At 47.8% G+C, this 25,501-nt stretch overlaps 9 protein-coding genes and 1 non-coding gene across 10 annotated transcripts; 5 read left to right on the forward strand and 5 right to left on the reverse strand.

The window, feature by feature from the left end:
- Positions 1–1,058: 1,058 nt before the first annotated feature.
- Positions 1,059–1,730, reverse strand: TrAtP1_002706 (uncharacterized protein; the record flags this gene model as incomplete). The annotated part of the gene is made up of 1 exon (XM_014093746.2): positions 1,059–1,730. The coding sequence occupies one exon, from the start codon at positions 1,728–1,730 to the stop codon at positions 1,059–1,061; it is 672 nt and encodes a 223-aa protein (XP_013949221.2).
- A 1,933-nt stretch (positions 1,731–3,663) lies between these two features.
- TrAtP1_002707 (uncharacterized protein) lies at positions 3,664–5,945 on the reverse strand. The gene is made up of 9 exons (XM_014093803.2): positions 5,265–5,945; positions 5,156–5,210; positions 4,903–5,102; positions 4,704–4,848; positions 4,636–4,649; positions 4,388–4,572; positions 4,325–4,333; positions 3,929–4,257; positions 3,664–3,878 (listed from the first exon to the last, which is right to left on the reverse strand). Exons 1-9 carry the CDS (start codon positions 5,462–5,464, stop codon positions 3,789–3,791), a joined length of 1,227 nt encoding a protein of 408 aa, XP_013949278.2. The 5' UTR covers positions 5,465–5,945; the 3' UTR covers positions 3,664–3,788.
- Positions 5,946–8,496: 2,551 nt separating this feature from the next.
- Positions 8,497–9,629, forward strand: TrAtP1_002708 (uncharacterized protein; the record flags this gene model as incomplete). The annotated part of the gene is made up of 2 exons (XM_014093804.2): positions 8,497–8,883; positions 8,949–9,629. The coding sequence occupies 2 exons, from the start codon at positions 8,497–8,499 to the stop codon at positions 9,627–9,629; spliced, it is 1,068 nt and encodes a 355-aa protein (XP_013949279.2).
- A 1,917-nt stretch (positions 9,630–11,546) lies between these two features.
- Positions 11,547–13,482, forward strand: TrAtP1_002709 (uncharacterized protein; the record flags this gene model as incomplete). The annotated part of the gene is made up of 9 exons (XM_066111579.1): positions 11,547–11,579; positions 11,682–11,810; positions 11,866–11,967; positions 12,023–12,187; positions 12,236–12,323; positions 12,375–12,468; positions 12,527–12,594; positions 12,649–12,877; positions 12,933–13,482. The coding sequence occupies 9 exons, from the start codon at positions 11,547–11,549 to the stop codon at positions 13,480–13,482; spliced, it is 1,458 nt and encodes a 485-aa protein (XP_065967655.1).
- A 9-nt stretch (positions 13,483–13,491) lies between these two features.
- TrAtP1_002710 (putative NRPS-like protein biosynthetic cluster) lies at positions 13,492–17,085 on the reverse strand. Its single transcript, XM_014093807.2, has 2 exons — positions 15,910–17,085; positions 13,492–15,851 (listed from the first exon to the last, which is right to left on the reverse strand). The coding sequence occupies exons 1-2, from the start codon at positions 16,914–16,916 to the stop codon at positions 13,691–13,693; spliced, it is 3,168 nt and encodes a 1,055-aa protein (XP_013949282.2). The 5' UTR covers positions 16,917–17,085; the 3' UTR covers positions 13,492–13,690.
- Positions 17,086–18,102, reverse strand: TrAtP1_002711 (uncharacterized protein). Its single transcript, XM_066111580.1, has one exon. It carries the CDS (start codon positions 17,656–17,658, stop codon positions 17,497–17,499), a length of 162 nt encoding a protein of 53 aa, XP_065967656.1. The 5' UTR covers positions 17,659–18,102; the 3' UTR covers positions 17,086–17,496.
- A 928-nt stretch (positions 18,103–19,030) lies between these two features.
- Positions 19,031–22,426, reverse strand: TrAtP1_002713 (uncharacterized protein). The gene is made up of 3 exons (XM_066111581.1): positions 21,982–22,426; positions 20,602–21,873; positions 19,031–20,541 (listed from the first exon to the last, which is right to left on the reverse strand). Exons 2-3 carry the CDS (start codon positions 21,825–21,827, stop codon positions 20,064–20,066), a joined length of 1,704 nt encoding a protein of 567 aa, XP_065967657.1. The 5' UTR covers positions 21,828–21,873; positions 21,982–22,426; the 3' UTR covers positions 19,031–20,063.
- On the forward strand, positions 19,104–19,916 carry TrAtP1_002712 (uncharacterized protein; the record flags this gene model as incomplete). The annotated part of the gene is made up of 1 exon (XM_014093808.2): positions 19,104–19,916. One exon carries the CDS (start codon positions 19,104–19,106, stop codon positions 19,914–19,916), a length of 813 nt encoding a protein of 270 aa, XP_013949283.2.
- Positions 22,427–22,633: 207 nt separating the features above from the next.
- TrAtP1_002714 lies at positions 22,634–22,733 on the forward strand. Its single transcript has one exon. It is a non-coding gene; the product is annotated as a tRNA-Ser (tRNA).
- Positions 22,734–24,083: 1,350 nt separating this feature from the next.
- On the forward strand, positions 24,084–25,058 carry TrAtP1_002715 (uncharacterized protein; the record flags this gene model as incomplete). Its single annotated transcript, XM_014093810.2, has 2 exons — positions 24,084–24,574; positions 24,671–25,058. The coding sequence occupies 2 exons, from the start codon at positions 24,084–24,086 to the stop codon at positions 25,056–25,058; spliced, it is 879 nt and encodes a 292-aa protein (XP_013949285.2).
- Between the last annotated feature and the right edge of the window lie 443 nt (positions 25,059–25,501).

Here is a 25,501-nt window from a genome sequence, read left to right on the forward strand (position 1 = left end):
TTGTTAATAATGTTCCCAGAAGTACCAAGAGAAATGAGCGTCTATCTTCTATTGCGTCTCAACAAGCTTCCAACGCCACGTAGCCCGATGGCATGGGTTGACAACTTATAGCACATTCGGCTCTGTTAGATAGGTAGTGTCTTATGGCTGGAAAATAGTAATATATACAACGTCGCTACCCCGGAGCAAAACAGGTACGAGTTTCCGCTAGCCACGGCGCAAAAACTTGCTTATATTGCAAGCCTTGCTCCGCTTTCCTGCTCTGAGCAAATAGCGTTGCGATGCAGCCTCGCACTTGGGCTTGTCAAACGCAATATCGGGGCTTATTCCTTTATCCAAGGCCGTTGTGGAGGCGCCAGGTGGCGTTGTCATTAGCGTTGGATCGGATGGACCACAAATGGTGTTAGTAAAATGATTTGCGGAGTACAAGATGCAGCATAAGCAGCCTCTGCCGCACCACGTTGACGAAACAAGCCCAGCGCCACGTCTTGACGAGCTGCCCAGCCGTATACAGACATAGAGGGCGAGAGAGCAAAGAAAACGGTTGCCTAGAATGCCTTCAACCGTCAGACTATGTGAGGTGTGACAACCTTTCTTACTACGTTTCTACAGTCAGACGCCAGTTGTAGCTAGACGGGGAGTTTCGCCCTGCTACACCTCTTCCATCCAACTCATTTTATAACGGTTACGCAAGATGCAATCATGGGCAAAAATCTTCTTCAGTAAGATTAGGCGAATCTCGCACATTATGATGTCAACCGAGACGGACAATCAAAGGCCACATACGCGTAAAAGGGCAGAGATGTGTTCAACTCTGGGCCCATCCATGGCTGGGGATGTAGACGAGATTGCGCGTGCTCGAGATTCAAACTCCAGAGTGCCGCGAGCGCGTTTCTGCTGTTCACTAGAAATTGAAGACGATATTCTTTTGTGCTGCATTGACATTTATTTCGTTCGGGCAGAGAAAGAATGATAAGCTATGACAATCTATGCTTTAAGTATTAACAGCACCCCACGCTTTTTCTGCCCTCACCAAAACCTCGGTAGCAATATCCACATTATGTGAGCCAGCTCGGAAAAGCAAAATCGGCCGCCATTACTTCATCAGTCTCGCTTGTGACATTGGAGACGTTATCCGCCGAAAAATCCTCGCTGTTCGGAAATGTCTCCGTAAGCTGAGGCCACTCAACGGTGCAGGGGGCTGGTTGATCAAGCCAATGCAAGCCGTTATTGTCCAGTTGATTTTGCGAATGTATCGTGTCGCGCCATATCTTCAAGTACTGCACGGGGGTTACACCCATGGATTTCTTAAATACTCTGTGAAAATACCACTTCGATACCTTGGCTTGCCTCGCCATTTGACTCAGGGTGAGCTGATAAGAGCCCTCATCATTGATTCCTGTTCTTTCCAGTTCTTGTAGGAATTCGCGAATTTTCTGTACCGCCGTTTCCTCGGGCATGAGGCCCTCTAATTCTGGTTTACAACGCTTGCATGGGCGGAAGCCTGATAGCTGTGCTTGTTTTCCTGTCGGGTAGAACGAGACATTGCATCGGCGAGGATGTCTGGATTTGCAAACCGGTCGGCAAAATACTTTTGTGCTTCTGACTGCGTAGACAAATAATCCGTCCGAATTGATGTCTCGATCCTGCACTGCCTGCCAGCGGGAATCGTCATTTTCGAAGAATGGTATAAAAGACGAGGGCGGGAGAGCGCGGTAGTCGTAATCCATGCTCGCAGTATTCCGAAAGATGTTGATATGAATTGTAGAAGCGGAGAGATGGTGATTTGGAATCTTGGATGTTCTATATAGATGCAATTGCTTGAAGACAAGCTTTCAATGGAGTCTGAAGAATGCTAGCTCTTCTTATAATGTTGAATTAACTTTGGCACAAAATCCTAGTTACCTCCAGCCGACCCGGGCTACATACACACACGGTCCTGGTCACAAAACTGGGCTAATGACCGACTAGACACAGTTTAGCAGCACGCTAATTGATGGGATTACTAGCAGCGGAAATAGTTGAATTTGGAATGATAGGAGGAGTATACGACTGGGCGTGGTCGGCACATGCATGTACGTACTTTGAGTGCATACTTGTGGTTTCCGGTTTGATCGATAGGAGAATACTAAAGAACTCAAAATGGCATTCTACAAATTCCTTGTAGTAACCCTGCAAAATGTGGGTGTTATCCGAGCCTACAGGTAAACTTTCTTCCCAAATAGTCACAGCCTTGTGATCTGCCGCGCATGGCTGGGAAATAACGCGTAGCAAAGGACTTTACGGGCAGATAAAGATGTCAACGACGGAGAGACAATAGCGGAATCGTATTTTACAGTTTGTTTGGCAGGCGAAAGCAGACGTATAGCGAGTGGCGTTTTCTTCCCGAGTTGCGTTTCCTGGCAGCAGAATCCTTGTGAGAGCGTCATCCTCAAGACTTACGCCTTTATTACGAGTACTATCGCGCCAGTGATCAGCATAGCTTATACTTATTATTCTGGACAACAAATTCGTGAGTTGGAAATCCACATCTGGGCAACAGGGCAACCGTAGTCAAGTCATTGCAGTCTTAGTGCCCCCACGTAGGTCTTATCCGTACCGGGTCGGCTAGGAATAGCTAACCGAAGTGTGAATTATCTGATCCAATGAGGGCAAGATTGATAAGTAAAAAGTCAATTAAATAAACATATATGGGAAATGTCGCCTTCACAGAGCAAGTCTTGCTTTCATCACCATGAAGAAACGAGCAGTTTGGAATCCGTAGCTTTTTCAGAGCAGTCTAAATTAAACATATTAGTGACAATGAATTACTATACAGTACCGACAGAGAGTAAGTATTTATTCAATCTAGAATACGGAAACCTTTTTATCTAGACTGGCTTTTGTTTTCTATATTCTGAGAGGAGGCTAATACGTAGGTAAACCTTGGCGCACCTGCCAGACTAGTCTTGTGCCAATGACCTTTACATGGCTCATCCACTCTACTATATCGAGCGAAAGCCATGATTTTCGACGCCTTGGAGGCCTGGCCGTCGTAGACAATAAATGCTTTAGATCAAATTGCAGTTAGTAATTGAATACAACAAGTATCAAGGATCTAGTAACATCTATTCTATGAGTGAGATGACAATAGAATCAGCAATTTAGGCAATCTCAAGATGCCCATGAAGCATAGCATTCAAATAGCTATTAACAGGATATGCCTAGTGCTGCATTGTATAGCATTATTGCATACTAATAATACTTCTAAGTGGTGGGAGAAACAGGAATGAGAAAAATCTAGGATGGTTAGTTGGTAGGCTGTTATTAATGACTTACTGCATTGGAAGAAGGTTTGCTGACTTTACCTTACATGTAGAGACAGAATTTTGAGCCCCAGTAAATAAGCAGGCAGAATGTATGGAAGAATAATGACTTTTCGGTAAGATTTTGTACATGTAGACGGCTGTGCTCTCAATAACCCGCTACTACTAAGCACTATTGCTCCGTAAATGCGGTACATTCTACTCACCAATTAGAAGTACGCGATACCGTTCACATTGCGAATTAACACTTCCCAAGCGCATAGCGATCATTGAACAAGCAGATGTTGGCCACACGCAGAGATAATAATATGGAGACTGGACTAAAATGTCCAACATATGTAATTTCATGAAATATGTACTTGAATGGACGCAAAGCTGCATCAAATTGGACTATATACAATACAAGGAAGAGGGTTCTTTGGCCCACTTGGTGTTTCCGAGGTCACTACTCGTGGATTCTTGAGGCGATGAATCCCAAGCGTTTTACTCACACTGAGACCACCACTCACTCGTAGCCACACATTTGTATGGTGCCACACACTGAGTTGGCCCTGTGTAACCATCGCCACCGCACTATTCTATGTTAGATAGTGTCTTTTGGCATGATATGGAGCAGAACTTACTTGTCCCCATTGAGGAACGGAACCGGAGCCAGAGGGAGGAGTTGAGCTGCTTCCTGGTGGCGAGGAGGCCGAAGTCGAAGTTGGGACGGGAGGAAGCGAGGCAGTAACAGGCCCGGAAGAGCAAGGAGAGCCAGTCAACAAGATGTTTTTCGCTTCTTGAGCATAGTTGCAGCCGTTGTTGACGTTGGAGTCGGAAAATCCAGCAGACCACATCATGATGCCGCCAAAGTTTGAGTTTCCCTTTACTTCAGCGACAATTTGAGCTAGTTGCTGGGGAGTGGCATAGTAGACTGAGCCGGTTGGCGAGCCATTTGCCCCGAGCGGAGATGCTTACGGATTGTTAGTATCAATAGATCTTCAAATTACCAGATATTACAAAGTATGTATTTTACTAACCAGGTACACCTGCAAGCTGTTAGAACAAACCGATTCATATCCAGTACAGTCAGGATCACTCACCAACAAAGAGCTTTGCGTTTTTGGATGGTGTAGTTTCAACGAAGGACGTCCAGTTGTTATAGTTGAAAGGAGCTCCGCCATTGATACCTAAACTACAGGGAACCGTATAGTTGTTGTTGTTGTAGAACTGAATCCATAAATAGTCAAACTGAACGCCCTGGATGATAATTCCCATGTTGGGTTCTCTATTTCTTATTGTTAGCAAGCTATGATCCAGTCATCTAACGGCGAATTAAAGGAATACGTGCGGAATGGGACATTGCTTGCAGGTGTTAGCACGCTGTATTTACTCTTAAAATGTTGTGGATTAACTTACCGGAGCTCCTGTGATCACATAGGTGTGACTGGGATCACTGGCAAAGTTCGACCGAAGCGTGTTGAGGAAAGGGATGAAGTATTCGTTCCCAGTGGCCAGTTCAAGGTCCAAATCAAAGCCATCCACGATGTTGTTACCAAAAGGCCTATATGAAGTGAGTGGTTGTCTTCGATAATTGGGGATCAGACAGGTTACATACCTTGTGACACCACTTCCACCGCCATACGCATTCCATACGTATTGACCGGCTGCTGAGGCCTCATCTGCCGATGCGAAACTAGAATAGGCAGCTGCGCCTCCAATGCTGAGTATAATTTTCACGCCAGCGTTCTTGCATTTTGTTATAGCAGCAACTAAGGCGTCGCAGTTCTGGGGTTGGCCTGAGCTGGTAACTCCACACTATACGTTTGTTAGAACATGTGCTTCGTAAATCTAGTGAGGAGAAGACTGACAGATTGACCAAATGAGCCTCCCATGGCCGTAGCACCATTTGACCACTGCCATAATCTATAAATGAATGTAAGTCGAAGCCATGTTTTATGTAAGAGCTAGATAACGCACGATGATAAGACCAATACATCAATATCGCTGGTTGCTGTACAGTACGCAGAAAGATCGTTGTTCTCAATGGTTCCGCCACCATTCTGGCCCCAGTAAACAACGTTAAGGCCCGCGGGGTCCTGTCGACGTCTAAGAGAGGGAGCGGCCGAAGCAAGGCTGGCCAAGAGGCCGAGGCCTGCGAGAGTCTTTTGAAAGAGCATATTTGTTTAACGTTATGTACGCAAAAGAGATAATATATACGTGAAAGATAAGTATGTCCAGAAGGAAGGGACCGATCCGTCAAGGACCTGGTAGAGGGAATGTAAAAGTGGTGAAGAAGCTCTTGCTCAGACAGAAAAGGATCGACATGAGGAACCTCGAGGTGTATTTAAACATCAACCCAAAACGCCGTCAAGAAACCCAGGCAAACACTGACTCCTGCAGCCCGTCTCAATATGGCCTCACTCCATTCCCGCCTGCGTTTCCAGATGCCTAATCTGAGAGAAGCATCCAATCCGGGAAGGGGACGTTACATGACGGCCTCAATCGCGCGGGTAGCTGCCCGCTAATGGTAGATGAAGGATCAAGTGACGGACCGCCAGTCAACGGTACAGAGTGAAGAGCCGACACAGGTTCTCAATGAAGAACTCACGAGAGAGGCGATTGGCTGCAGCCCGGCCACTGGATCTCGCGTTCCTGGACTACTGCTACACAGCTCGGTAATTCGGCTGCCGTGGGAACCACGTCTAGGCTCAATCAGGTAGCTCTAAGATCGCGAAGTGTTTGAGCCCACGCTCCTTTTGTAAGGTAGAAGCTGCAAACGCGCAACAGCCCGTCTGTGGTCTCACGCCTGGAGGGTCCGTTGATACTGTTCCCGTGGGCGCGTAGCTTCAGTGCTTAGGCCGTTATCAGTAGCTGTCTGCACCCTTTCAGTTTTGAATCTCGCGCTCCACGTGCGTGCACACGACAGCTGCGGCAGTCATTTGGTCTGGGGTTGCACCCTGGTGTCACAAGCAGCCCTAAGACGCAAACTATTCCATTGTACGCCTTGTGGGCTCGTGCTACCACACACGTCTAATGTTGCGCTGGGTTGAGGCTACAGTCACTGCACAAAGCGGTTCTGGTTGAGGATGAAAATTTGGGTACTCTGTGTCAGGTGTAGAAACGTCTCAAGTTACATGGGTTTCCCGCATAGCTTCGCGACAAATCCAGTAGTCCTACAAGTAGCAAATGAATCACCTCACGAAGCGTCAGCCATCTACAAGGTACTTGGAAATTCAGTGAGCCTGGTCTGATGGCTGTTAGAAATCTGTTACTGTTATTGGTTATTTCCGGCATGCCTTAATCTTGAATCCTCTCTAAGCGCCTTTTACAAGTATCTACTTGTGCCTGTGCGAAGCTGCATTGATTAGGGCGCTTAGACGTCCACTAGGAAGGCCCGAATTGTAGCTGGCATAGCATTGTAATTAGATAATTAGACTCAGCTCTGCGACGGTTAACACGGCATAGATAATAACCCATAATGCAGAGACAGAGTGCATTCATCATGCTAACTAGTGAGTGCTTCCAAGAAACCCTCATATGTCTAAAAAGAACACCGGCAGCTGTTCAATCACATTGATGGTCATGTAACGACAAATGTTGGCTATGGTTTTTCTGGCGGCAAGTGAGCCAAGTTGCCGCTCATGGGACCCTAGCAAGAAACCCCACGAAGATATGGACAGTTTAGGCTGTCATTGGCAGGACAATTAGATAGCAGCCGTTTACTGCACCTATTGGGGTAAAGTCTTGGTGCTGGGGCTCTTCCCCAGCTGCGATATTATCCGCCCCAGGTCAAGACGCCTTGTGATGTTACATGTTATCTCCAAACCAAGATGCAGATAACAATCAGAGCAGTCAGTGTTGAGCTGCGATATATACAACGGGTTAGTAATCCATAGTGATATCGCTAGTGTCATGCGCGAAGCAACTCATGGATCCTCCACGTGAATGACGGGCATTCCACAACGGTGACGATCGTTTCATCGTCATCTGTCCCAGCATTTTGGGATGGTGGCATGCGCGAGGACACCATCCATGCAGGGCATCAATACGCATTCAAACTCTTATGTGGGGGGCTACCATATGCCATGCGCCTAATGATGGAAACTAAATGTCGCCCACGTAGTCCTCTGTAGTATCTAGTAGGTATCCATTGTGCAGGTCATGATGGACGAAAGGATGTTTATCACTAATGGGCCCTTTTCAGTGGCATCCGCTGCAAACCGTTGGATGTGATGTCTTTCCCGAGTTCAAAAGCGTTCTTCACCTTCTAGATGGCGCGGGAATATTAAAAGTGTTAGTGTCATTTATAGGCTCAACCGCATGATACGTAGCTGCTCGGGTTATCAAGCAAGCTGGGACCGTCGATATATGGATCACAAAGGGCATCGCCGGGCATAACGAAATAGACTCCAAGATATAGACATTGTCAAGTTTTAGATTTACTTCACATTTTACTAGTCAGCAGTGAGAGAAACGCTGTATATCCATGCGCATGCCAACAATTGCTTACAGCTCGTCTTACTCGGTAAACTAGCTTAAAGCAGGAAGCTGTTCCAGCATTGACCTTGCGAGATGAAACATGTCAAAGTCCGAAATGAGCTAACTCTCATACAGGTAGGCAAGAAATTTAAATGGGCGACACCCTTAGATACCATATTATAAGCAGAGATATTGCCTTATACTCTCAGAGTAGTCCGGCTGTAACAACAAAGAGAAGCAACTTGCCTAATTAGATTGCAAGTCTGATTACGAAGCCTGAAGCCGCGCTCCAACGTGTCGAACAAGCCGATCATTAAGACGCAAAGTCTTTGTCACTAATTTATAGACTTTGCACAGTATTTTATGTTTCGTTGGGCTAATAAATAACAAAACATTACTTCCTGTCAGGGAGAACAAAACTATGAGTGACGTCTAGCTTACACTAGATTTAACGACTTGTTTTTGCATTTTACCGCGTATTTGTAGCGAGAATAGAATGCGCCTAGTTAGTCATGCTTCAAAATTGCATCATTTCTCATTCAGCCACTTAAATCGAATGATCTCCTTTAGACTCAAAGATCAAGAAAATTTACATAAGCAAGCTTGAATACAGCGACTTCGGCTAATGGGAGTCGCAAAAGCCTCAATTTCTCAAGCCAAGTTTTCTCTCCAAACTTCCAGTTGCGTAATTGAGTATCCTCGCCCTCATCGCATCATATTCATTCCAATAATGTCGGGTCCTAAAAGTAGCTTTCAGGAGATTCCCGTCATCGACCTGGCTCTGGCAGATGATCCCACATCGCTCCCGGCTCTTCTCAGCGCTCTTCGCATCGCTCTTACAGAGGTGGGATTCCTATACATCTCAAATCACAAGGTGCCTCAACAAGTACTTGACAGTCTCGTTGACATACTTCCGAGGCTATTTGCTCTGCCAGACAGTGCAAAAAAGGCAGCAGCTTTAGAGAACTCGAAGCATTTCCTTGGATACTCGGGAGCAAGCACGGAAATCACAAATGGCCAGGCCGATGTCAGGGAGCAAATCGAGTTTGCAACAGAATTGGCGGCCGTCTCAGATCCTAATGCACCTCTCTATGAAGGCCTCAGAGGTCCCAACCAGGTATATAACAACAAAATTGATCACGTATTCTATTGTCAATGTCTAACTCTGCATTTATACGGTAGTGGCCCACTGGACTCTCGGAGCTGCGACCAATTGTTGAGGATTACATCTCCGAGTTGACTCTTCTTGGAGAACGGTTTCTTACCTTGGTTGCTCAAGCGCTAGAATTACCCAGCCACACATTCGAGTCTTTTCTCTCTGATCAGCATAGGCTCAAGCTTGTACATTACCCTGCTGTAACTGGATCAGGCCAGGGAGTTGGTCCTCACAAAGATTCCTCCGGCTGGTGGACGTTTTTGCTTCAGGCTTCACCACCAAGCGTCAAGGGACTGCAAGTTCTCAACAAGGCTGGCGACTGGATCGACGTCCCCGTAATTCCGGGCACGCTTGTGGTAAATATTGGTCAAGCATTCGAAGTAGTAACGCATGGCATTTGCAAGGCAACCATACATCGAGTGCTCTCAAGTGGCGATGAAAGATTCAGCATTCCCTTTTTCCAAGGCGTACGGCGAGACTTGACCAAAAGTCAGGCTCTTGGGACTTTGGAGGATCACTTTTCCAATTTTCGGCGCGATGCTGGTCTTGAATCAGAGGAAAGCAAGGCCATTGACTCTCCGTTCCTACGTGGCAAATACGACACTTGGGGGGAAAGCCAATTGCGAACCAAGGTACGGTCACATAGAAACAACGGTCAGAAGTTTTATCCTACAGTGTATAAGCAATACATTGAAGATGATATGTAGCTTAGAGCCCAAAAAGCCTCGGCTGTCTATCTAATCATAGTACTTTGCAGTTAATCCACCGATGATGACCTGTTCTTCCACCTCGCTTCGTGGTTTGTTTTCTTTGGCGACTCCCTTGGCGACTCTCGCCTTTACCCATTCACCAGCTGTAATCCCAGCTGCACTCGTGTCTGTCTCGTTAGAGTAGCCGAGCCGCTGAAGGACAGTGCTAGTGATGGGCTTCAATTCCGTGCTATCTTCCGGCCTGAGAAAGTACAGAACGCCAAGCCTATCAACATCTCGTTGATCAGATGGAGGCGCTACCACTCTATGGATTGAGCTTTTCAAGAACCCATTCGTCCAAAAGTCGAGCGAGTCGGCTAGATTGACTGTTATGCTTTCTGGATACGGACGAACCCAGCGCCAATTACCTTCTGGAGTTCGTACTTGCAGTGCACACACAGGCTGCCGAAACAACAGCGTGAGACTCCCAAAATCCGTGTGGCCTTTCACCCAGACATTGTCGAGAGCTTGGTTTTCCTCCTCTGAACGATGATGGTACTTCATGTATCGCAAATGACAGTCGGATTTTTCATTGTAGCGATGGTGATTCAGAAAATAGTCTTCTGGTAGCTCTAAGATGATAGCACAGAGGATTAAAAGCTTCCCAACAATATGGTCGTGGATGTGTCGTGCAAAGTTCTCGATTTCATGGCGATTCTGGTTGATGATATCCGGCTGCGGACGCTCATAGGCATGTATGAACTTGGGTATGTTGAAAATTTCAGTGTTGTCCCAGATACCTGGAGCGACCTCCTTTGCTCGGCATATTAGCGACTGGGATGCGGTGGACGGATCATACTTACTCTAAGACCCAGCGGCTTATAGCCGTTGTAGCCTCCCTTTTCTAATTCAGCTCGATATTTGAGTTTTTCTTCTGTAGGCAATCGAAAAACTTCTTTACCGATGGCGAATTGGCGATCTACTTGTTCTTGGCTTAAACCAAAATTTGTAATGTAGAAGAAGCCTTTACCGAATAATCTTAACACCGGTATCAGATACAGGAATAAACATTACTCACCAATCTTTTGGATAGCTTCTTGAAGCTGCTTGGCTAGACGGGCTTTACCGCCGGGCTCCTCAAACTGAGAGAGATCCAGAGTGACCAGGTCGGCCCAGTCCACTACAGATATTACATGTGAGTGATGGGTGTTTATAGAAGAGAGGTTCCAACATCATACGTTCGTGAGCGGTCTCCGGTACCTGATGATACGCGGGGATCTCAACGAGGCCCTGCGCAAGATTAATTACCGTTGCCATATTTGATATCTTAAACTCTGTTGATCGAGTCAAATATAATGCTGTATTCTCAATACGACTACTTTCTCGTACTTTAACCACGCGCCATGACTTGGCTATGTTTAGATACTTATATTATCCGCGATAAACTGAACATGCGACTTTTGACTCCAAATGCCGATCGCATACTGGCTAAATGCACCTCGTAGCCCAATTAGTTCCGTTTGGTGCGTTTGAGATCATAGCTGCGTTGCGTGATCATGCACTTTGATTGCGAGCTTGCCCCTCTCTGCCTCCAACAGTGACTTTAGATCTGCGAACGGGCGCACGATATATGGAGTGCATATAAATTGCCCGGATATAACTGTCTATCTAGCGAATTGTAATTATTATGCATATCAACAATGATGTGTCACCATCCGAACTCTTGGTTCGTAGCTGCGTTTTCAAATAGCTTATCATTTGCCAGCTAAATTGCGGAGTGTTTCCGAAATGCGTGCTTGCAGGGTGTACATGGCATGATCAATAGGAAGTGTCTTTATTTTCCTTTTAGTAGTTGTGTGTTTTAAGTCATAAGTAAGCTGGAGATAGTATGTCAAAGTAAATATAGAAACACATGTTTTGTGACAAGTGCGCAAAATGACTACCAAAGACTCTCACGATAATGTCGAAGTCAGTATACCGACTATATCTCACGACAACAAAATTCACTATGCAAAACGGGGCGAAGTAATATCCCAGTTACCAATAGACGAAGCAATTGATGGATTCCAGGCAGATAGCCAAGGCGCACGCACGCTTCTCACTGCCGAAGAGGAGAAGAAGCTACTAAGGCGCATTGATTGGCATCTGATGCCTTTGTGCTCACTTATTTTCATGTTTAAAAATTTGGATTCAGACAATGTAAGCAATCGTTCGGCTTTGACTAAACAATGGCTAGACTGATGACCTGTCGCAGGTATCGAATGCTCGAATTATGAACCAGGGAACTCATCAGAATATCATGAATCAGCTTGGCATGACATCAGATGAGTACAATCTAGTAACGGTAGTATACTATGTATGCCAGATCCCGGATATCATCTGCCTCATTTCAGCATCTAACTATAAACAAGATACCTTATATTATCGGAGAAACGCCTTCAAATATCCTGTTAAAATACTTCACGCCGTCAAAGTGGCAGTCACGAATCATAGTTACGTGGGGTATTTGTTTGATGCTACACGCTGCTGTACATAATAAAGGCGGCCTTTATACTACGAGGTTCTTCCTTGGATTGGTATGTGTCTCCTCCCTAGTCTGAACTGGAAATCTTACCAGAGTACAGGCAGAATCGGGCCAGTTCGCGGGAATCCTCCTTCAGATGTGTTACTGGTATCGACCAGATGAGATGTCACTAAGACTCTTGTACTTTTGTGAGTTCGTTGCCACAATTTGGTCTTTGTACCTATATTGATCCTTTGCAGACATCTGTGGCAACACTTCGGGGATTTTTGGCGGCTTATTGGCTTTTGCATTTGACAACGCGTCTGGGTCTTCTGGGCTTTCAGGATGGCAATGGTGAGCCTCTGCGCTTCACCTAGAGCATTGAGCGGTATAGCTGACAACTGTTACGCAGGCTATTTCTCACCGAAGGAGCTGTGACGATTGTGTTCGGAATCGCTGTGTGGTTTCTACTTCCAGATTGTTCGTATATTCCGAGCCGGAAGATGACTTGATCTAACACGCTGTGATGACTAGTTCCGGAGACGGCAAGCTGGTTAACAGACAAAGAAAAGGCTTTTATTCAAGCTCGACTACCTGCCAACGCTCCTCGGTCCAATGAACAAAATTTTAAACTCAGCGAAATCGTCGACTCCCTTAAAGATGTCCGACTCTGGCTATTCACCCTGATCTGGGCTATTTACACAATTGGCACGAATGGCGTCCGCTTCTATCAATCGACAGTCATTGCCAATTTGGGGTTTACGTGAGAATCTCCATTGCAGCACTACTTTAACAAGCCTTCTAACGTGATTATTTAGAAACATTGCGACGGCTCAGATTCTCAACATACCCATTACGGCTGCGTCCTTAATTCTGATTGGGGCCTCTGGAGTTTTCGCTGACAATGGCCGGTATCCCAGGCCGCTTTATCCAATCGGATGTCTGCTGATAATAATTGCCTGCTACGCAGTTCTTGTCGCTTATCCCAATAATGCCGGTGTATATATCGCTACACTCATCGGAAACAGCTGTGCAGCAGCATGGTATCCGCTCATGTGGCCCTGGAGAGTCCAGACCACAAGTAGAGCAACAGGCTCGGCATTTTCGATTGGGTTTGTAAACTCGTATGGCCAGATTGGAGGGGCGGTGGGACCTCAGATCTTCAGAAGCAAATACGCTCCTCATTACACGGTACCATTTGCTGTCGCCATGGCCTTGGTCGCCCTGTGTATGCTGGTCACTCTTCTGACGTGGTGGGTTACGCGAAACACAGAAAGAGATACCAGGACTCTTAAGCTGGCGCGCAAAGCTGCCGAAGCCAGAAATGAGACGATTTTAGAAGATGTGGTTGATAGAGACTTGAGCTAGGAGTAATGTACAGTTGGCATGAAGAAGATTGGCAAATGGCTATGGCACTATTTTCTTGCCAATCACTTGGCCTTCTCTACGGAGTTTATGAGTGGCTGTGCATTCGAATCATTGACTTCTATTAGGGTTCTCAATATGAACAAGCAAACTTGAAGATAAGAGACATGTTAAAATAGAAAATAGGATTCGCTACCTAATAGCATTCGCTTTAAAAGTTCCACGCAGTGCACCACTTCCGCAACAGCTCTGCATCAATAGGCTTCAATGCAGCGGCAGTTGTGCTTTTGGAAATAGTCCTCTTCATGTCAAAAATAACCGGTGCCTCTCCGGCTGCCTCCTTTTCTCTAAACCCGCGATACGTGTCGAGCAGCTTGACAGCGGGGTTTTTATCCAGATTCCGTTCGTCAGAAGCGCTGGCTTCCAAGAGCGCAACCCATTCGCTCATGCTTGTGAATTCTCTGATGCGTCCGCCATAGAATTCTTTAAGGGTGTCGGCTACTTCAGACCATTGCACCTTGGCGGGGTTCTGCACATGGAAGTAGCCATTGATTTCAGCAATAGGAGCTGAATTTGTGATGCCAGCCACGTCAAGGATGATTCCAGAAACGTCCTCTGTCGGAACCCAATCGGCATTTTGGAATGGGCCAATATGACTTGGAATGGCTCCGAGATAGACTGAGCTTGCAATCAAGCTTGGTACAAACTCTTGCGGATTCCAGACACCATTTCCAGCCTTGGGCCCAGCAATTTGGCCCACTCTCACAGACACGGTGGCTAAGCCTGACTGTGCCGCCGCGGCGTCCAAGATGAAGCTGGCCGCGAGTTTCGACAACCCGTATCCCATCTCTGCCAATTTTGGATCTTCAAGTCGCCTCTCAGGCACAGGTTCACTAGAAGACCAGCTATTTGCAGAACCTATACTTGATACAAACACCACAGCAACTTTCTTGGGTGACGCACCCGCAAAGTCGACAAAGTGGCGGACTCCGCGGATAAACGGCTCAAAGGAAGCGATTGGCATGTTGAAGTTGACTGGCCAAGCGTTGTGGACTATTCTGTCCACCGAGGACAGCATCTCTGCATACTTGGCGGCATCAAGTCCAAAATTTGGCTTTGACAGGTCCGAGCCCAAAAACTCAACCTTGGAGAAGTCTTTGGTCAAGGTACGGCTCTCATTTGTATCCTCCTGACGAGAACGGCCTCCGTCAGCACCGCGGTTAAGAGCGTACACTTTGCTGACGCGAGGCGAGTTGATGAGCTGATCCAGCATGTAGCTTCCCAAAGAGCCTGTCGAGCCTGTCAAGATGACTGTTTGACCATTTTCATTCGGGTCTCGTTGAGCATCATTTCGCTCGGGGAGATTTCTGGTGTATTTGGCGACGATAGCCTCCATGGCTTTAATTTGCTGGGCACTAAAGTCTGCTTCTGCTGAATCGCCATTCTCTCCATCAGATTTGGATATTGATCGGAAGATGTAGCTGGAAAGAAGCTCGATTGAAGGGTTGGAATAGATGGAGCGAGTTGCGACAATGTTGGGATCGAACTCGACCCCTGCCTTTTCAAGCCCGGCTTGCAGCATCTTGGCCATGGTAATGACCTGTAATGAGTCGACTCCGTGGCTAAAAAAGTCTGTATCTTGCTCGAGCTGTTCAACGTCAAGCCTGTCTTGAAGCAGCTCCTTGATAGATGACGCCAAGCCCTGCTGGCTGCTGAGGTCCAAGTTCACATTGTTCACAGCAGCGTCTGCCTGCAAGTAGATGCCCTCAATGTAATCTCCGTACAAACGGACAGTATGGGTCCTTTGCACAGTACCTTTACCAGCCAGCGAAAACGGCATATTGGGGTCTGAAAGGGCTACTAGCTGTCGAACAATACGGCCGTGCGCAACTGTTTGTTTGTTGGCCTGCTCAATAAGAGGCCACACGTCGTTAATCAGTGCTTCTGCTTCTGCGTCGCTCTTTACGGGGTTCTTCGGGTCCAATATGATGGCTGGCTGGAACTTTTGCTGTCCCACAACCAAGACATGCTTAAGAGCTGGATGAGCAACGACAATATCCTCTATAGTCACTGGATTCAGCTTCTCTCCGTTTGAGAAGACGATAACATCGTCTCCTCGCCCGTAGTACTTGAAGTGGTTGGGCAAGGATTCGTGAGCCTCGAACAAGTCTCCGGTAAGGAATTCGTCCAATTCTGGAAAGTTGTTGAAGACAGGCTGGGGACTAGCATTTCGTGGGTCGCGGCGTATTTTGAATCCATAAACTCCCTCCCACGCTGTTGGAATCATCTCGGATCCCATAAGTTCGGGGTTGAAGATGAAATAGCGCCAAAGGCGGGGATTTGTCTGCTCTTGTAAGGCCAGAGGGAAAGTCCTAGATATTGTTCGTTAGCGACTAGTAGTTTGGCAAGTTAATTGAGTGGTAAGCTTACTCGCTGGATCCATAAAGGTTAATTATGTATGCTCCGTTATCCACGAGCTTGTCGCCCACTGGTCCCGACAGACTGCCACCTCCAAATGAGAGGAATTTGAGATTTGTCAGCGCTTTCAGGCCAGCTTCAGTAGACGAGACATCTTCAATCACCGAAGGAGGCAGAATAGTTCCATCAACTCCAGCGTGAGATAAGCACTGCATTACCAGCTCGGCGTTTAATGGTTTCTCTGGTATATTCAAGGCACAAGGCATCTTATAGTTGATGGCGAGCATCATGAGCATTGCCACTCCCGCTCCGTGAAACAACGGCATAGGATTAAATACTCTTGTTGAACGAGAAGCCCATGCATTGTATAAAGAAGGGTTATTGTACTGGTCGGTAGTACTGCGAAGCTTGCCAAGAAGCTGGAGATTTCCTTGGCTTAAGATTATTTTCTTGGGGATTCCGGTGGAACCGCTAGTATGAAGAGCAATCCATGGATGTGATCGAGTCTCATCGGCCGAATGATTATACGGGAAAGGGTTGGGCGTAGCCTCGAGCCATTCCTTGGCACTAGGAACTTGGGTTACTTGCATCTGTCGCTGTGCAAGAATCTTCTGGATAACTGGCAAGTATCCTTCTCCATACCAGAAATAGCGGCAGTCGGTAGCCTTCAAGAGAGAGACTTGGCCTTCGATGGTGTTTCGAGGAGATGGTAGAAAGGGCTGGCATTTTGCCTTCATGCATGCCAGCATGAAGACGAGATATCGCGTATCATTTGGGCCGATGTAGCCAATTGTCGGGAAGTCATCTTTTCGGGCATCGTTGGCGACCATTTGTGCAACGAGATGAGCGACATGATTGACAGCATTTGTTAGCTGTTTGTATGTGACCGGTTCCCATCCATCTTGAGGTCGTGTTGATCGGGGTACGAAGACAAAGGGGCGGTTGGGATCACTCGCAGCATCATCTTCAATGATGTTGACGATGGAGCGAGTCTCTTCAAGCGTTGCGACGGAACCCATGTTGGATGTAGCTGTTGTCTTTACAAGAGAAGATTTATCGAATCTAGGGCTATCCTTTGCAGGATATGGCTGCTGCTCTGTAAAAGATATTAAATGAATATTATCAAAAAGAAGTGCAGATGGCTGCTCTTTGTAAAGTAAATGGCTATAGTTTGAATGACTGCTCTTGTGATTTTTTCCCCTTTTCATCGTCGACAGGATATTTACATTATATACTCGCGTGTGAACGTCTGTAATCCTACAGGTTATCACCAACATATCCCGAGGAAGACTCCCGTCCCTATTCCCGTATGACGTATCATCCACAATCCACGGCGGCACCGGCAGAGGCAATACCACTCAACGCCGACAAGATCCCGCGTCCTTGTCCTTGAAACTCTGCACGACGCAGTCGAGAGTCGGTGATTCCATGACCGATTCCGCTTGAATTAGGGGCATGGCCAGATGATGGAGCTCTTCGAGCCCGTGGGCGGTCTCTTTTAGACACTTGTCCGTGGACCTCGGAATGGAGCAAGCGCGCAGAGTTTATGCAGCAGATACTGTTCCATCTATAACCACAAAGTCGATGGTAGCAATACCGTTACATTGGCGTCTGGATAAAAACAATGCGGATCAGCGTTCGCGCGACCTCTACGGCCTGCATTCTGTCCGCGGATTCAAGGGCCGGGCTCGGATGCAGAGAAGCCGCCGAGCCGCCATACCAGCGCTTCTGGTGAGACTCCAGCGCAGATCTACAGAGCATCGTGGACTGCTGGCCGCTGCAGGCAAGGAGAATTTCCTGCCTGCACTGCGCGGCTAGATCCGGTTCCGAGCAGCCGTTGAGCGCCACCAGATTGACCCCTTAAAGGTGGCGTGAGACTAGAAGCCTTTCGGCTCTCTGACATCCAGTCCAGTGTATACACGTATCGGCCGATTCGTGTCTTGGGGCGGCGCTATCTGTGAACTGCCGTCTGCTAGCCATGTAGGTACAAGCACCGGATGATGGGCCTTGTGGTCCTTGGCGGAATATCACCGACTTTACTCGTGTAGACGAGGTTTCCAGTCGCGCAAACTAAACAGTTTCAAAAATTTGAAAAAAGGTGACGGCTATTGTTCTGTATTATACCTGCCTGCCTATACTGAGTAGATAGACATGCAGACACTGTCATAATGCATACAAAGCCTGCGACTGCGACGTAGATGTCCCGACAGAGAGGTCTTTGCGTAGGTAGACTTGCATGAATCAAGACAAACTCCACATCTACCCTTCAAATACTACATACGGCATTCTTTGCGTCTCCACTATTATAGAAACGCGGCTGATCTCTCGGCATTTCTAAATTCGAACCAAACACCTCGGAAGAAATGCCGCTTTGGTCTTGGATGATAACACAACGAATAACGTTGCAGATCCCATCTTTGACATGTCGCGTTTATATCCGAGGCTTTCACTGCGTGACAACGCGACTTTTTTCTTTTTTGGAAAAAGTTATTGTATCCAGCGCCCGAGTTATTATCCATCACTCCGGATATCGAATATGCTACCACTCCGGTGACGGCTATTGCTCCTACTTCCAGGTATATGCCATCTATAAGAGTACTTTAATTCATATATACCTGGGCTAGCTGCCTTGTTGAGCTATAGCTGAGTGTTGGGAGATGGAGCTGGCCCAGAAACTTGATGAAATAGGTATCGTTGTAACATCTTGCTCATCCTCAAACGAGACATGAATTATAGCAAGCGTGCACGCGATTCCATAGCCCAACTGTTTATATCAACTAAGCTTCTCTGTTCAAGTATTCCTGCGCCAGCAAGATATACACGGCAGAACACTCACCAACTTAGTATCGCCTCCTTTTGGCGGAACATATGACACTGTATCGTAGCAACTAGACCAGTAGTTCTGCAATGATGAACCGTCGTCGTCCAGGCGCTTGGAACTTTTGCCCTAAATGACGGCAATCAACAGCCTCTCGAGAGGTTTCTTGATTTGCATTGCGTTGGGTGCCGTAGTCGCTGGGAATGTAAATTGACATGGCTCTACACACAGACCATATTCCATCATCCACGACAGGGAAAAGGCTACTGCTCTTTGGAGCGGTGAACAAAAAATGAATCATCTTGGCAGCAGTTCTTCACTTTCTCATCAGTCGGTATTTACTGGCATCCTGTTTATTGCACCGATACCAAATCCGCAGACCACCAAGATGGACGTACTCGAGGCCAACGAAGCTTTCGAAGACGTCGACGGGCAGTATCAATTCACGGGGACTCTTGTAGTCTATCGAGACGATAACAATATCTACCATGGATTCTCAAAAGGCCGTCATGTGTCGCCATCAGACATTAGGAGAGAGCATCTTTCTCACAGCATTCTTATCCCTGTGTCTGCCTATATGCCTCTCTTTCCAGCCAATTTTTTGAGAGCTTCTGATCCTCTACCGTGCGATATCTTTGCCAAGCGACCTCTGTTAACCTCCTACGATCGGTATCATCAGGGTCCTCAGCCAAACTGCATTGCGGACAATGTGCTCAGAGAGGCAGAAATTTGCGAGCTCCTTCGAAAAAATCCACATCCCAATATCGCTGAATACATTGGTTGCCAAGTTGCCGACGGCAAAATTATGAGTATATGCTTTGCCAAGTACGACCAAACTTTAATGCAGGCGGTCAACCCCCATCACTACAGCAAAAGAATGTTTCGAGCAAATCGACAAGGCCTGGAAAGCTATCTCCATGTTTTAGAAGGAGTCGAAAGGGGACTTCGGCATCTTCATAAACTAGGAATTATCCACAACGACATCAATCCGAGTAATATTATGCTCAAAGGCAATGTACCAGTCATTATCGACTTTGGATCTTGTCAGAAGGAGGGGGAGAGTTTGGAGGGCATTGGCCGTACTTATGAATGGTTTGATGAGAGGGTTCAACTATCTCTTTGTAGGAATGACTTTGATGCATTGGAGGAAATCCGGATATGGTTGGCCGACGATTCGAAGGATTTTCAATTTGATGAGTAGGGCAAATATCTTCAAAGTGGCCGTATTGGGCGGAAGGTATACATGTCTTGACATTGCCGAGGAATGAGTATCCAATAGACGAAATGGACTTGGTTCTCAAAAAAGAAGTACGCTAAGAAGAAACAATGGATGCAGGCCAAACACACACTATAGCTCATCTATAATCTCCTCTTCCCGATCCAGCCCTGCTGATGAGCTTCCATTTTCCTCCTTCCATTCCTTCAGCCACGCCTTGACAAACTCAACCTCGGCCTGGTGTGCCTGAGTAACTTGTGGCGGGGGCAGGCCCGGGACGTGAACATCCTCGGGCAGGCCGTACTCATCCCAGTGGTGGACACCCCAGTCAATAAGCAAGAAGGGCTCGCTGGTAGTTGACTCCCGGTCGGGCAGGCCAGTCGCATGGGGAGTGGCGGCTTTCCATGGATCCTGAGCTCCGTCTATGATTGCCAGACGAGGATAGCTAAAGTTGAATCCTCCTAGTTTATTGATGGACTGCACATCGGGAGAGGTGGTGATGTTGAAGAGCTTCTCGCATTGTATCGAGGCGTATTCGAGAGTAATGGCTCGAGATATCATTGGAAGCTGGTCCTTGGGCGTACCAGAGCCAGTCACAAAATATCCCCATCTGAAGGCAAGTCAGCATCACAAGATACCAGGCCAATGCATAGGATACAGAATTACTTACTGTGTGCACACTTGGTAGGCCCAGCTGCGTAACCAGCCAGCTTCAAGTCTCACGTCATTTGGGGCATAGCGGGCAGAGAAGCATTGCTTGGCAGATTTACTTTTACAAGCCGACTTGAACGTCTTTTTGACATAATTTTTGATATAGCCAATATAATTGAGCATGCGATTGGACAGAACCTCGGATTCGGTAGCAAAGCCGGCTTCCTTGACGAGATCTCTCACCGTTAGGGTGAGATGGGCTGTACTCGAGAAGAGTTGGGCATCAGAGCCGATGAGGGCGCAGTAGACTCCGAGAGAAATCTCGTCCTCTTCCGGGTCCCAGTTGGTGGACTGCAGCCCGTAGAGGCCCCGAATAATGGTGGAAGCAAATTCGTCGTCCTCGAGATCTCCCAGACCAAACATGTCCTTGAATTTACGCACCTTAGCCCTATCGCCGCTGAAGAGAACTGAGTCTACGACTTGGGTAATCTTTTGCGTGTTTGGCCCGCAGTTGCCGGGCGCATACTGGCGCGCTGCCTCGAAGTACTGCCAATAATCCTCAACGGCAGCCGTGACCCCTGAGGATGAGATTGCGCCGTAGAATGTCTCTGGATACAGCTTGCGGGCAAAGGCAGCAAAGGCGCCAGCATACGAGCCGCCGTAAATGATCCATGGGGTCCCAGGAGCGGTCAAGTCGAGATGCTCCAAGCCGGGAAACACGATGTTTTTAGCAAAGTATGCAGTGTCGGCGAGCGCTTGCTCTGTTGAGAGGAAGCGCAGGTTCTCGGTCGTGAGGTCTGGAACGGGGAAGCTGGTGCCGTAGTATCGATGCTCCATGACGAGCCCAACACCGCCCGTAGCCTTGGTCAGGATGGGAACGATTCCATGCTGAAGATATGGCAATCTGCCTTCGCTATCAAATTCGCCACTGTGAAGGATGATGACCGGCCCACCTGGACGGTAATTTGAAATGTCCAGCCAGTATCGTAGTGGAAACGAGTCGCTTGAATGAGGCGCATAGTTTGACTCGTTGTGCAAATGGTCGACCGGCACCGAAAAGTTGTACGCCTTGATATTAGGGTATTTCTTCTCGTACTCCTCGATCGATACGCGCTGCTCTGGGTCGGGTTTCGCGTGGAGGTCGACGGCGTGCATCATCAGATTGAGAGGCGTCAAGGCAGATGCCTGGCTCGCGGCCATGAGGCTGGCGATGCCATACTTGGCGAAGCAACTGAACGAGACCATGGCTGGCCTTGCTGACTTGGAAGCTCTTAGCGCGACGGTACGGACACTGAAGGGGGAGATGGCGGTTAGCAGCTGATATTCACGCGCATCATCGATTGCGAGGGATCAGCGAGAAGGGATATGAAGGATATGAATGAGAGCACTGGAGACGTACCTGGTTGGTTGCAGATGAGGGGCGGCGATCTGCTCTGGCCCTGGGCTGGGCTTCTTATATCTGGCATCTTGGCCAGGTTGAGCGTTGCGAGATGGCGGGGAAGCCTGCCGAACATGGGCAAACAATGCTTGTTGGTGTGGCTGGAGATTGGTTATCGCGTATCACGGAGCTACCCGGGATCAAAGGAGACTGCAACTTGGCTGCGGATTTCACATTGCTAGTCGAGCAAAAGTACCTATCAAACAGAGAAGCGCGTTTTCTTTTTACCGAGCATTTCACTCTATTGCTTTCACTCAATGGCTGAGCTCAGAGCGTAGCCCGGGGTGTATATCATTTGACCCATGATTGTAGTCTAGGTAGAGTGAAATCACTCGCGTGTACCTTGATGGCCATGCCGCAATATACGCCAAAGACAAAGTCTGTAGGTTGCTAGTCGCTACAACGGGCGCAATTAGTAGACTAGTTGCAAATAGATCAGATATAGGATATCTAAGGAGTTCTTCAAGAGATGCTGAGCGCAATCGACATTGAAAGCAGAAGTGAAGCTCGCAATGCGACGCGCGCCAAACTGGTAATGAGGCCTCGGCAATTCTTGGACGTCCAGGGGCAAATGCTACTTGGACAGTTTTACCCCGCCTCCAAGACATCAACAGGCAGAGTGGCTGAGTGGTCTAAAGCGTTAGACTTGAATTAACACTGATTCTCGCTATCTAATACCTTCGGGTGCGCAGGTTCGAACCCTGCCTCTGTCGTTGTTTTTTGATTTTTTCCTTTTCAATTCACTTGCTCGTTTCTTTTTGCTCATGCACATGCTGCGCGTTTCCTGCACGTTGTTTTCGTGAAAGTGGTTTTGCGTGCAGAGGGTGCCACCATCACCGCGAGGGCTTCATGAAACCCAATTCCACAGTGCCCCATCTACGAGAGAAATCCTGCCGCGGCGATGCATTCAGCAAACAGGGCTCTTTTTGTCAACCTCAACGCGTGAGATCGGCCCTCTACATCCAATCAAGCGTACCCGAATCACTAACGTTGCCGCGCATATAGGCCAACTCCAGCACCAACGCCTCCATCAACATCCTCTCGAAATAGCATCGATTTCCTACTCCCCGAGGAGAAGCTACAACAGCTTGCCAGCTAAGCAATCACCATGTCTATAGTGACAGCGATTCCGAAGAAACGAAGAAACGAAAGCCAAGCACGGCCCATCGCGAAAATGAAGCTCAGCGTAGCTTCTGCTACGTCGCCAAGCACCGCAACTTGCCCACGGTTTCAAAGGCCATAAAGTTTTGCGACGTCTACCATACCGTCGAGACAAAATTGAGAAGTCAAAATGCTACAGCCATTGTTGCCAGCGGTGCCAAATGAGGAGAAGAAAAGCAATATGTCTTCCAGTGGCAGCAATCAGAAAACATCTGTATTTGGCGGAGCTTCGTTGCAACGGCGTTTCAAACCGGAGCTATAACTCACCAATCAAACCAGCTGCTCCTCTCTTCTGGGCTTGCCCTTCATTGTGTGCGCAACGAAGAGATGATCTTGAGATCGCCGTCTGGGATCAGGCCCTATTTCGGCCACGGTCAACCAAGTCCGTGGTAACAATGGACATGGCACCGGTCAACAAGGGGCCACCGCTTGCTCAAGATGCCACAAACCACTGGCAACATCGCATCCAAAGCACAACGACAAGACTAGGATCCTGCGAAGCGAATCAGGCCGGGCTCTGTCTAGCGGCCCGCCGTCATTAAGAGCACTAGCATTGGTTTCGGCTTCCAAAGCGGATTCATCGTCGCACTATCGAATCTCTGCAGGAACCAGCAGGGGTAATGCCACGTGATGGCACTGGAGAAGGAAATCAATAAGGTACGAGAGATGATGACATACACGGTAGCGCATTGCCGTTTAAATTAAGGAGCTCTGCCGGTTGCAAACTCGGCCTTTGCTGGGCTGAGGCTCTGTCTCAAGATTCATCTGAGCGGCGACACATTTGACGTCAAGGACGCGTTCCGGGGGTTTGGCGCTAGAGAGCAAGGAAGAAGAAATTGAGTCCGAGGAATTTCTCACGACTCAAGCGCTTCCAACGCGAGACACTCTGCCGGAGACGTTAAATGGGGTTTCCGTCTCATTACAGCGAGGCCGAGAGAAATGGAGATGACTTCAGCGGTGCACAGCGAGGACGTTCAGCCACCATCAGCACAAGCAGCCAAAGCGTCCTGTTCCACAACGACGGCGGCAGACGAAATCTGATCCGTGCAACTCCGGGGGCCCCGATGTCTCCAGACCGGGGCAGATCGGTTGACCAAACCGCCGCGACTTTTTATCGCGAAGGGACGCCGCCGCCTCCTCCGACGACCAGAGATACGAATCTCGATGTGTCGAGCACCACCAACATTCTTAACAAAGCCGGAGAATTCTACGATTACCAGTATGACCATGTCGCTCCGCCAGCTCCGTTACCTGTAAAAGCCACCATCTGCGGGGTGACTACCCGGCTGTTTTGGCTCATAATGGCGGCTATTGGGCTACTTGTAGCGATCGGAGTCGGCGTTGGAGTTGGAGTTGGTCTCAGTACGAAGCACAAGGCAGTTGTTCAACCAAGGTATGCGGGGATAACGAGATGGCTTTCTAAAGCCCATGCATAACTATCCAGTTTCCATTGAGTCCATGCTGTATACTAACATTGCTTCTGCAACAGCCCTACGACAAGTTCTGCTCCGGGGTCACACACATCGACGTCGACGAGTTCAAAGACTGCTTCTCCCACCGAGTCTCTCCCATCTAACCTCCTTGGCTGTCCCCAAGCCAACAATACAAGATACGCCGTTCCCGGCTCACAAAAGACCTTTTTGCTCATCTGCGGAATAGACTACAGCGGCGCAGGCCAGGCAGTCGAAGTGGGAAACTTGTATACAGTAGACATGGAGGATTGTATGGCCAACTGTGCAACGTTTCCGGGCTGCACAGGTGCGGGATGGGGGATTATACCAGGCGATGCAGGGAGCGAGCATAGATGCTGGCTAAAGGGAGACTTGGGGAAGACGCATCTGTTGAAGCCTGGGTGGTATTTTGCGATTTTACAATAACACGATGAAATAAATAAAAGTAATGTCTAATGCCGTCATTGATGCAGCGCTGGTCATTTTCGTTTTGCGCATCCACTAAAAGCTTAGCCCGCGCTGTGGTGAAGTCGCCAATGCGAACCGACCCTGCTCTACAGTCAATTCTCGTAACTCTCCTAAACTGAAGATTACTTTTTAAACAGTCACAAAACTCATATTCAACTCTAAAGTCATCGTGGTTTTATATGCAAAGTCATGTTATACAATGTGCCAAATGGCAATGTCATCTAGCTCATCAGCTACCTATATATACATGTGCGCGTCTATGTATATTCTCAACCAGCGAGTGTAAAAATAAGTACATCAGTCCAAAAAGGCAAGTATAAACAGTAAATGATAGAAGAGAAAAGATGAAGGAAGAAACGTGCAGAAAAAGAAAGGTGAACGTTCCAAAAGGATGGTCTGTT

This window comes from Trichoderma atroviride, chromosome 2 (assembly GCF_020647795.1).
Source record: "Trichoderma atroviride chromosome 2, complete sequence".
NCBI lineage: Eukaryota > Fungi > Ascomycota > Sordariomycetes > Hypocreales > Hypocreaceae > Trichoderma > Trichoderma atroviride.